This window comes from Strix aluco, chromosome 9 (assembly GCF_031877795.1).
Source record: "Strix aluco isolate bStrAlu1 chromosome 9, bStrAlu1.hap1, whole genome shotgun sequence".
In the NCBI taxonomy this organism is placed as follows: domain Eukaryota; kingdom Metazoa; phylum Chordata; class Aves; order Strigiformes; family Strigidae; genus Strix; species Strix aluco.
Window position 1 is genome coordinate 5340353 of NC_133939.1, and position 10959 is coordinate 5351311.

At 44.9% G+C, this 10959-nt stretch overlaps 1 protein-coding gene across 2 annotated transcripts; it reads left to right on the forward strand.

Moving 5' to 3' along the window:
* Positions 1-329: 329 nt before the first annotated feature.
* Positions 330-10671, forward strand: PROC (protein C, inactivator of coagulation factors Va and VIIIa). Of its 2 annotated transcripts, none has more exons than XM_074833559.1 (9): positions 330-538; positions 903-986; positions 1370-1530; positions 2508-2532; positions 3065-3175; positions 3849-3989; positions 4330-4439; positions 5400-5517; positions 10003-10671. In XM_074833559.1, exons 2-9 carry the CDS (start codon positions 920-922, stop codon positions 10569-10571), a joined length of 1302 nt encoding a protein of 433 aa, XP_074689660.1. In that variant the 5' UTR covers positions 330-538; positions 903-919; the 3' UTR covers positions 10572-10671. The 2 variants fall into 2 exon arrangements, with proteins under 2 accessions (XP_074689660.1, XP_074689659.1); XM_074833558.1 differs by lacking the exon at positions 330-538 and adding an exon at positions 782-810.
* Positions 10672-10959: the final 288 nt, after the last annotated feature.

Here is a 10959-nt window from a genome sequence, read left to right on the forward strand (position 1 = left end):
CTAATCCAGTATGCCAGAAGATGCAGCATGCTGGTACAAGCTTCTTGCCCTGTCTCCTCGCAGCAGGCAGCTGATGGGGCAGGCATGGCCTGCTCGTGGCTGTAAGGGGGGTTAGTTGCCTTGGCTGTTTTGTGGTGGAACCTTTGATGAGAAAGTAAAGTGGGAGGGCTCTTAAAAATAGCAATATGTGTCCGTTTTGGGTGATTGCATGCTGTGAGAAGGTGGGAGGATCTCTCAAGAGACCTCAGCACTGGGTGGTTACACTTACAAACTAAATATAAGCATTTCTACTTGCCAGAGAATCAAAAGAGGAAAAAAAAAAAATTAAAAAGGCAGAGTGGATGCCCCAGCTGTTTCACTTTTCTCCTGTATGCAGGTAAATTGCCAAGCTTCCCATGAGCACTGTTTGTTTAATGACTAAAAAAGAAAGCACTTCATGTCACTCCAGAGAGTAAATATCTGAAGTTATGGATTAACTAAGTTCCAGCAGAGCTCATGGCGGAAGAATAGATCACGCTGATTCACACTGAATAAAGCAGTAAGTGCTTCTAAAGTATTCTTCAGGATTTCAAAGTACAGCTTGCTTTAATGAAGCATAAAGCTTGTCAAAAACGTCTGGTGACAAGGGGAGGATGGCGGGGCAGACGAGAAGTGTTCTGGGAGAGCTGATGATGGGTTAAAAGGAACTAGCAAACCTGTCTGGAGGGCCTCTAATGAACGGCTGCTTTGGGACTGGAATCAGAGAAAGTCGGGACACAACGCAGCATTCAGCGAGGGAGCTGCTCTGAGAAAAACAAATGAAGGAGCTAGGTGATCTGTCTGAATAGAAACTAACTGCAGCATGGGGGTCATGCCACAGCTCAGCAGTGCACTTCCCTTCACACCTGCCTTCTCTTCTTTAGGTGACTCCTGCTGCAGTATGTGGAAGCTCGTTACCATAGGGGTGCTGCTGGCTGCCTGCTCTTCACGAGTCTGTAGTACCTCAAGTAAGTTTTCATTTTAGAGATACTCTTCACCCTTTTCCAGTTGCTACAAATGCATTTCCTGCTCCTCTGTCAGTCACAGGGAGTGGCTGGAATCGTTCCCATCGGGGGGATTTTAATTCCTCTAGCAGAGGCTGACAGACACAGTGCTGGGCCACGATGGCTGCCTGGTCGCAGCCCTCATGAGCCCTACGAGCTGTCTGAGTACCACGGAGCAGAGGCTGGAGCTTGCTTCTGCAGCACAGCACTGACAGCCCATTCTAGGGCAGGCTCTCTTGCTGTGCTAGGCAGGGGCTATTGCTCTGATAAGTGTCCTTTGGGAAGGACCACCACCAGTTTTCAGCCAGGTCTTTTCCTTGCTTGTGGTTTCACATTTTTGCTTCCAGTATTTTACAGCGATAAAGATGCAAACCAAGTCCTGAAAATCCAGAAGCGGGCAAACTCTTTTCTGGAGGAGCTGAAACCAGGCTCTCTGGAGCGTGAGTGCTTTGAAGAGAAGTGTGACTTTGAGGAGGCCAGTGAGATATTTGAAACCAGGGAAAGTACAGTAAGTTGTTTTTTTAAGGATGAATGTGTGACTTAACCAATTGTTTGTTTTCTTAAAGTATTGCAGTCCTAGGCGTAGGAGATCTTGCCATCAGCACTGAACATGCATCACTTCTGACTCCTAAAGTGTAGGCATGGTTTTGGATGTAATTTTGTTACAGTGATTGTCAAGTTACCACCTGTATAGGCCACAAAACTTGGCTGCTCACGCATGCCCCACCTAGCCTAACTGTGGGGTTTCGATCCCTGTCGGGTAATCCCAATCCCTGCTTGACCCCGTTGGCTATTCTTGCTGCCACTGGGTTTTTTGCAGTCCTTCTAGTCTTTTGCTCTCTGTTGTCCATTTGCCAGCCCTGGCTGCCCTTTGCTGTATCTCCCCAGTCTCCCACCTGTGCGTGACGAACATTTCTCTTATCGCTAGGTTCTCTGTCCTTCTCCAAACCTCATATTTTCAATTGGACACTACCTTTATTGTCAACATCACTGATTTCTGCCCCTTTCCACACCCGTTGTGTTGGCTTGGACTTTTTCTTGCCCTGTTAAGCAGAGTAGGCTCACCACATAGGATGAACCAGTCCTTGCTGTCCCTCAGACCCCAGAGTGGAGTGGGGTCTGCCTTCACAATGCCCACGTCTTGTCTAACTGGGCACAGATTAACTGTGCGCTCAATAACACAGGTGACCTACCTGGCAGTAAGTGACAAGAAAACAGAGAAGTTGGGGGGATGTTGGGGCGTTGTGGTGCTGGGGGGTGTGCAAGCAGAGCAGGGGAAATGTGCTGAGTATGGGGAATACGTGAACGTCTGGGTTGGCCAGTTTTGTTGGTTTGTGGTGCCAGTCATTACGCTGTCAAGAAAAATGAGACCAATGCTGTTGACTGGGGTTCTGTACTCTGTTGTCCAAGACCATCGTACACTTTATATCCCTCACTTGTTAAAAATCTGCTTCTAGCCTTAATTTAAGTTTTGTTTCTCCACAGCTAGATTTTTGGACCAAGTATGTAGGTAAGTAAAAGACTTTCCTAATCGCTTCTCTGTGTTTCCTCAAGCGTATCTGGCGTTCAGCCTTCGTGCTGCCATGTATCACATACTCATTCTCTCTTATATGGGTTGTGCAAAGAATGTTTTCCTGTTCTATCATACAAGCAATCTTCCTAAAAAACTTGAAGTGCATCTGTGCTTCTCATCAGTCATGTCCCCAGAGCTAAGGCACTGGTCAAAAGTGCTCTCTGATGCTCTAACCCTGCCTGACATGGTCCAAAGAGGAGTCCCATGCCTGCTCTTCACTTCCATCTCTGTCCTGTCTGCATCAGGTTTTGCTCTTTTTTCCCCTTCTGCCTGCTCCACTCACTCTACAGCTATCATTCAGAACCCAAACAAATACCCCTGTCTGTGGGCCAGCACCGTAGAGGTGTCACGGTTCAGTGGCAGAAACCATGAATGATGCTTGGGAATCTGGGGAGGGTCCGTTCGTCTTAATGTTTGATCTGTGAGCTCTGTGTGATTCAGGGACTGAGTTTTCCTGTCTCTGTTTCAGATGGAGATCAGTGTGACACACAGCCTTGTTACAATGGGATCTGCAAGGACAATATTGGAGAATTTTCCTGCATCTGTAACAAAGGCTGGGAGGGGGCGTTGTGCAATTATGGTAATGCTCCACTATGAAATAACATTCTTTGTGACAGGGATCTCTGTGTAATAGGGATCAATACTTTTGTCATTCCGCAGTATTCTGCTTTCTTTACTAATGTGATTTCTCTTTTGCTTCATGATGTGGTAAAAGGATTATCTGCATTATTCGTGTTGCCACGGGAGAGTTTTGAAGATCTGAGATGTCTTTTACAAAAATACTGGAAATAATTCTGTAAAGTGGGGTTTGCAGTTACTTTAGAACTGTCTGCACAGGGATGATGGTGGAGTTTTTTGCAATACAGGGGAAAAAACAATCCACTGCAAATTGATTGTCGTTACTGTGACAGTTTCTTCCTTGGACAAAAGCTGGATAGCCTATTTAGGGATGAACATGTATATCATGTATCAGCAACACTTTGAACTGTCTGACTTGCACTCAGTGACAGTGAATTTTCTGTTCCCCAGTCTACCTGCCCTGACAGTAATCTCTATTTTCTCCAGCTCCCCACTGCCTTATTCTGTTTGCTGTCCTCAGGGCCTGAGTGCCATTAAAGCCCAAAACTGTCATCCCAAATCCATTGTCAGCTGTTGCTCACTTGAATCACAATGTCATTTTGCCACTTCATCTTCCTGTGGCTCTTTGGCTTTCCAACTTCTCATGTCTCTCTTACTGTTAATTTTTTCCGCAGAAGTCAAATACACCAACTGTTCTGTCAATAATGGTGGATGTGAACATTTCTGTAGGGATGACCCTGCCAACCAGTTCCGCTCTTGCAGCTGTGCCTCTGGGTATCAGCTGATGAGTGACCATACCATGTGCAAGCCTGTAGGTAAGAGGAGGATGTTAGTAGTTCCAATTTGACAAGAGGATTATTCAAACATGAAGTAGGAGGGTTTTATGGGAGAATTGTCTGCAGTGCGCTTTGTACTGGTTCTCAAAACGTCCATTCCATGCGCAGTAACTACCTGCATTTCCCAAATCCATACCCACTTTATGGCCTTTAACCTGTGTTTGCCTCGTGGAGACAGGAAGCTGCTTCCTCTGCACAGCATTGAGGGATTTCCATGAAGCCATTGCCTGGATTAGAGAGATGGAGGGAATGCTTTAGAAAAACGTTTTGTACTGGGTGCTCTGGTCTTTGCTAGTTAACTTCTCTGCATCTCCTGTAGTGGAGTTCCCCTGTGGAAGAGTGAAAATGGACTACATTGAACCCAAAGCAGGATTCAATATTCGGCTCATCGAAGGAAAAGTAGGAAGAAGGGGAGACAGCCCTTGGCAGGTAAGGAGAAAAGAGTTTTTCATCACAAATAGTTCAGGCTTTTCCCGAACAGCTCTGCCTGCCCAGCTGCTCCAGAAAGGCTCCTACATTACTAGGGGTGGTGTCACGTGAAGTTAAGATTCCCTTAGCTTAGCTTTTTCAAAACAACCCAAAAGTTGGAGTAACAGGAAAAAATAGTTTATTATCTGTTAGGACTCTTCACCTTGTCACTGCTGCCAAGTTTTTTACCTTACCTTGCCAACAATGGCAAGAGAGAGGATAGTGGTGATGCTTACCTACTCTCTTGCTCCGTTCTGGGGAAGGCCACTGCAGCTCATGCTGCATGCTCCAGCTACCCTGACAGCCTTATGGCGGGAGTGTGAGGTAATCTTCTCCCCTTTCTGCATGGATCTGCTCTTACAAGCCTCATCTGTCGTAAATTCAAGTGAGCAGATTTAATCAGCAAAATATGCCATAGCTTTACAGAGCAGGTTGGGACATCACAGGGAAAGGGGAGACCTCACAGAGCTTATCGTGGAACTAGTGAATGCATATAATCAAGGCCTGGTTCTCTTTGTCATTAAAGGCCCTTTTACACCGAAGCATGAGAGTTGCAGCCTGAGATGACGCACTGTCTCTGGTGTGCTGTGGACGCAAGAATAACCCACTCATTTGAAGGAGGGTATTTCAAAGCTTTGAAGTACCAAAGTGCTTCTTTGCAGTGACCAACATCATCCCATGCTGATGTGGATGAAGCCAGTCCTCATTCAGGAAGAATATTCAAAACTTTTTTGTAGGTGTGCCACAGAGTCCTTATTCATGCTGATTTTGTCCCACTGTAGAGCTTTGGCTTCAATGAATATGACATGCTTTGGTGCTTGATGCATCTGGGCATTTTGCAACCACAAAGAAGAATGTGTACAATACTTTGTGAGCCATGTTCCATCCATGCAGTGTCAGACCTCTCTTTTTTTGTTTCAGATTATGCTGCAAAATATCAAAGGGAGATTTCTGTGTGGGGGTGTTCTCATCCATCCATCTTGGGTCCTAACAGCAGCACACTGCACTGAGGCACAAGAGGGGATCAAAGTAAGACTCGGTATGGAAAAAAAGTCTGTCCCTGTTTTTCTAAATATAACTGTTTCATTCCCAAGGTTTATCATCTCAGGAGAAAGACTAGCAGGTTATGAAGACAAAAGTCCTTGGTTGTAGGAGTAGGTTGTCTAGGAAATGTTTAATATGCACCTTAGCTCAAAATAAAAAAAGTTTAGTGAAAATCTGATTTCATTTGAGCCACTATCAACCTTACTGTGGAGGTGAGCTGATGTCTTCTGAGCACAGGTGCTTGTCTATAAAGTAGAAAGACTTGGTCTCTTCTGCTGGTGTTTTTCTGGTGATGCAAATATTCAGGGTCATCCCAATACCAAAAAAAAAGTCCTGATCCCAGGAGGAGAATGTCACAGTGCCTGTTTCTGCCTTTTCATACATTTGAACACCATTACTTAAGAGTTTCAGTAGAGAAGGAGGAGTGGTGCTGCAGAATGGCAACACTGCCTTTACTGGCTCTGCTGCTCTTAAGCATGAGAAAATCTGTCAAGTACAGTACTGCTCCTGAATTAACAGGCAACAATAATTAGTGTTCTGTTCACACTTAAGTAGATTTTTTTTTTTTTTTTGTGATCATGTTTTCTATTTACCTTTGGTGACAGAAGCATAAGAGCTCAACTTCCTTTCTCTGTTAGTGAAAAGAGAGGTTGTTCCCACTGTTTGTGGAAACTTGCAAATATATTGTCTGTAGACATAGCCTTGGAAATGTATTGTCTGTATGTGTGTTCCATATACACTGCGGATGTGCATATGTTTGAGAACAGAGACAATAAGGCACATGCAGAAGGATGTGTTTATGTACATCCTCCATTGTTCAACATAAAGGAAGAATTAAAAAGCCTTGGGTCCTCTTAGTGCCAGAATATCCACCTTTTCCACAGAGGGACATCAGAGTAGAAGTGCCTGTGGTAGTTTGGAAATATGTATACAAACTACACATCTCCAAGCACTTCCACTAACTAGCAAGCAATCTTCCCTTTTAAGTGATTGCCAATATGTATATTTAGTTTTAGTGGGGTCCAAGAAGAAGAAACCTGTGCAGTTTGCTTGGTGAAGGATCTTGGAATGTTTTAGGGGAAAAGCAACTGTCGGATGTGGTGTCTGAATGCTCTTCAGTGCTAGATGTAGCTTTGAGTGTACCTTGAAGAAGATAGGTCAGCGGGGGAAATGGTAACTAGGGGAAGTATTGAGGCTGCACTTAAATTACTCCACCCTGGCCTTGTACTGCAGGTCTTGGTAGAGACCTGTGCAGTCTGACAAGCTTTCAGCTGGGATAGCCATGCCCAGAGGTCTCTGCAGCAAAGAAAGAAGGGGTGGGATCTGTCAAGAGAGTCCTGTGCTGTCCAGATAAAAAGTGCTTTTCCATGGGTGAAGAAAAGTGTTGGTACTTGAGAACCCTGATTGGAGAAGATGGTTTTTTGGCTGAAATGACATCTTGCAAATAGATTTGGGGTGAGTATGCAGAGTAATTTATAGTGTAAGCGTGATCAGGAATAGGGGCTCAGATTTCTCTCACTCCTCTAGCTGCCCAAAAGACCTTCCTTATTAATAGAGAAGGAAGCAAGTGTGTGGTCGTGGACTGAGAGTTGTGATGCCTGAGACAAGAACGTTTCTCGTTCAGCCTTGAGCAATAGTGCTGTGGTGAGATGGAAAGGAAAGAAGGGTCCTTTACTGTGGTATGGGGGTTTGTGTGCAGGACTGAGGTGACTACAGCCTGAGACTTCAGCAAGAGAGAGGAGATTCTTCTTCAAGTGATACTCCAGGTCAAGCAGAAGGGAACCTTTTTAAGATCCAGCTAACATCACATGGTTGTCCTTCTTACATGTATCTTTTGGTCATTTGACTGCCACCAGAAAAGCAGTTCTCATCAGAAAAACACATGCTCTAAACCCTAGAGACATCGAGTGAGATAAGCAGAGCTTAGAATGGAGACACTGCCATGTCTGGGGGGGGGTGGGTGTGAGCTCCGTGACAGTAATGGGTGGCGTTCGTACTGCGACTGCAGAGGTGATATGTGACCTGCCTCTCTGAGGCTGGGATACCCAACGCTGCTCTGGACTTGTCCCGCTGCAGCTCTCTGCTTGCCACGCATAACAGCAAAACTGGAGGGGAAGCTCACATCTGGGTTTGCACCCGTGAGCTCAGAGAGTAGTCTTATAGCAGGACTCGCATGGCTTTTTAGTGTCTGAAGTGAAAAGTTAGATCTTGGAGTAGCTGAAGTGTTGGAAAATGGATTTGAAAACAGCCCAGTTTTTCTGTTAGTGGCTCTTGCTCCCACATCTCCAGCTTAAGAGCATCCAGAAGTGTGTTCAGAGCTCCAAGAAAATAGAGCAGATAGGTGAATGTAATGATTCAATTCAAAATACTGTCTCTCCCTTCAGAGAACAGGTCTCACACTTCCTTGTTTATGTAGAACTCCATAGTTAATATTTTTCTGCCAGCAACCAGATTATGATGCTCCTTATTGTGTAGAAGGAACTAGACGTGTTTCACACAGTCTCTAGTTTCAGTACATCCAGGTGTGGGTAGGACTTCTGGAATTTGAAACTGTTGGACCAGATAACTGAGAATGGACATATTCATAACCAAAAGACAAAAGGGTCTTCTCCTGAGCTGGGGCAGGAGGAGCTGTCACCACAGTAGTACCGTGCAAAAGTTGTTCCCTGCTTGTCATAGGTGTCTCGGGATACAGGCGGCTGGTGGGCATGCTTGTATGCAGAGCATGGGAAGCCTAGCAGAGAGTGTGCTGCTACACAACTAAACTGCCTTCCTCAGAGGAGATTGATCTGACCATGTTCGAGTCCAGAGTTATTTCCGAGGCCTAAAGCAAAGTTTTGTATCTGTGAAGATAGGAATACACCCCTGCCCCTTATCTGCCAGTCAGCCCCCAGCCACAGCAGCTGCAGAGTGGGTAGCAAGGAAATGTGCTCCAAGGGTGCTACAGACACTGTTACCACAAAGAAGAGAGGTCATGATAGCAGAAAAAACAGATTTGTGAGTGCTGGCTTGATAATAGCAAGTCCTTCAGGCTCTGATATTAATTACAGGTGAGCATCAGAGCAGTTTCAGCCATCTGCTGTCTGCTGTGGCCATGTATGAAGTGTCCATTGGCTGGCGGCAGAGGAGCAAGAGGAGAGACTCAGCAATAATTGGTCTGGAAGTCCCAAGATCCAAAGCTGGACTTAAGGGGTCTTTTGAAAATCTATTTCTGGAACTACTGTGGATCATAAAGTCCCTGTGCTTGGAGGGCACTCACTCTTTGCATAAAAAACCCCTGAGCAGCTGCAATACCTCATTGGCAGGCTCAAGCACAGGGGAGCTTACACTGAAGCAAGTGACTTCAGAAGACCTTGGTCATGCAAACTGAGAGCAACTTGGCTTTAGAGTTTGTATCTGGAGGGATTCAAATAAGACTGAAAGAAGGCAAAAGTTAACGGAGGGGTGGGGGAACAAATCTGAAGGATGGTATTGTGAAGCACACATTTGAAAAGATGGTGATAAAGAGCAACTTCCAACACACTTACAGAGACACCAAGAAGGAAAGGACGCTTCTGTCACACACATGCAGCATGGGCAGAGGTGAGGGGTCAGCCTGGATGTCCTGTCACCTCGTGTGCTTGGATGTTGCCTGCCTGCAGCTCGAATGCACATAACGGACAGTTCTCCAAAGAAGCGGTTTTATCAAGCACATACTGAAGTAGGCCTTGATATGAAGCTTAAATTAACCAACAGCACAGTTCAGTCACTGTGACGGTCACTGATAATTATTCTTGGGGCTATCACTTCACATCCTATCAGAGATCTGTTTGTGTCTTTCCCAGTGTATCACAAGTGACTTGTTCTTGCCTTTCTGACCCTTTTCAACTTAGTTTCCTGCTTACTGTTCCATAATTGCTTGTCCCACAAAGTGGCCATGATCATGTAGCAAAAATAACAGCCGAGAAGTCTTAAGTAGTCAGGAATTCCTTAAAATACCGATGCAAGATTTCAGAAAGGAATAGCCTTACCTTTATCTCATATATCCTGAAGTTCAGTCAGTCAGGCACTGGTTATACAGCATAAAGCTCACGGACTGTTGTTAAGTGTCTGGCTTTGCTGTGTGCTTGCTCTCCCAGTGCTGAGTCCAAGAAGATTGTTTTCCTCCTGAAGAAGACCTCTGAAGTTGCACAAGTGTGCTGTAATATCAACACAACAGGGCAATACGCAGGTGTTTCAGTTTCTCAGCTGATGACCGTACCTCTAGGGTACTAATTCATTTAGTACTGTGTGTGTTCATGATTTAGGTGAATATGGAAAGTTTACAGATCTGTACATCTAGTAATGACACTGTTAACCTATAATGTAAAATGAACAAATATCTATATTACAAGTAAAAATGTGAAGTACAGTCCTAAAGTGCAATGTAATCCAGATGCCTTGGTGTTCGAGGTGAAGGAGGATTCAGTAGCATCTGTCATCTTCTTGTTTGCTCTTCCAGGTAAATTCCATCGTTTCCGTACTGAGCCAGACGAGCAAACCATTTGGGTTGATAAATGTGTGAGCCACAAAAATTACACTAAGACGACCTCTGACAATGACATAGCCATGCTGCACTTGACCGAGCCCGTGATGTATAACAAATACGCGCTCCCTATCTGTCTTCCCACCCGCGACCTGGCAGAACAGGAGCTGACAAGAACTGGGAAGCAGATGGTGGTAACTGGCTGGGGCAGCACAACTGATGTTAAACAGAATTTCTCTACTCTCCTCAGTTATATTCAAATCCCCATGGTTCCACGGAACGAGTGTGCTCAGGCAATGAGATCTGCCATCTCTGACAACATGCTGTGTGCTGGGAGCTTAGGAGACAGAAAAGATTCCTGCAGTGGGGACAGTGGAGGCCCTATGATCACTAAATATAAGGATACTTGGTTTTTGGTAGGACTGGTGAGCTGGGGTGAAGGCTGTGGAAGAAAGGAGAAATTTGGAGTCTACACCAAAGTTAGTCAGTATCTTGAGTGGATCCAGCACCAGATCGATGAGATGTCAGCTTCTCGGAAGGGTTGATTCCGATACTGAGTCTGGAATATTGTGGCTATGTGCTAGTGACAGTATGCAGTGTAATGTACTGTCAGATCTTCAGTATTAAATATTGAGTGTATATTAACCTTGTGTACTGTTTTCCTTGGTACCTATTTTTTTACTTCTTTTTTTTTTTCCTTTTTTACATTGTTTACATTGGTTAGTTTCCAGGTTATGTTGTTTATTTGTATCATGGTCCTACTTAGGCCTTACAGGCAAGAAATAATACCCTGTTACACTGAGATGCTGTACAGCATTATAGAAAATAAGATAGTCCACGGTCAGGCGACTCCATCTTTGAAGTGTAAAATAACTGAATTGGTTGGGGTGGGGGGCGGGAGGGGAGAGACAAGTGTTTTAACAATCACCATAG

Coding starts and splice junctions, on each gene's coding strand:
- PROC (XM_074833558.1), top strand. Junction 3,176..3,848: donor GGGGGCGTTGTGCAATTATG/GTAATGCTCCAC, acceptor TTTTTTCCGCAG/AAGTCAAATACACCAACTGT. Junction 5,518..10,002: donor GGGGATCAAAGTAAGACTCG/GTATGGAAAAAA, acceptor TTGCTCTTCCAG/GTAAATTCCATCGTTTCCGT.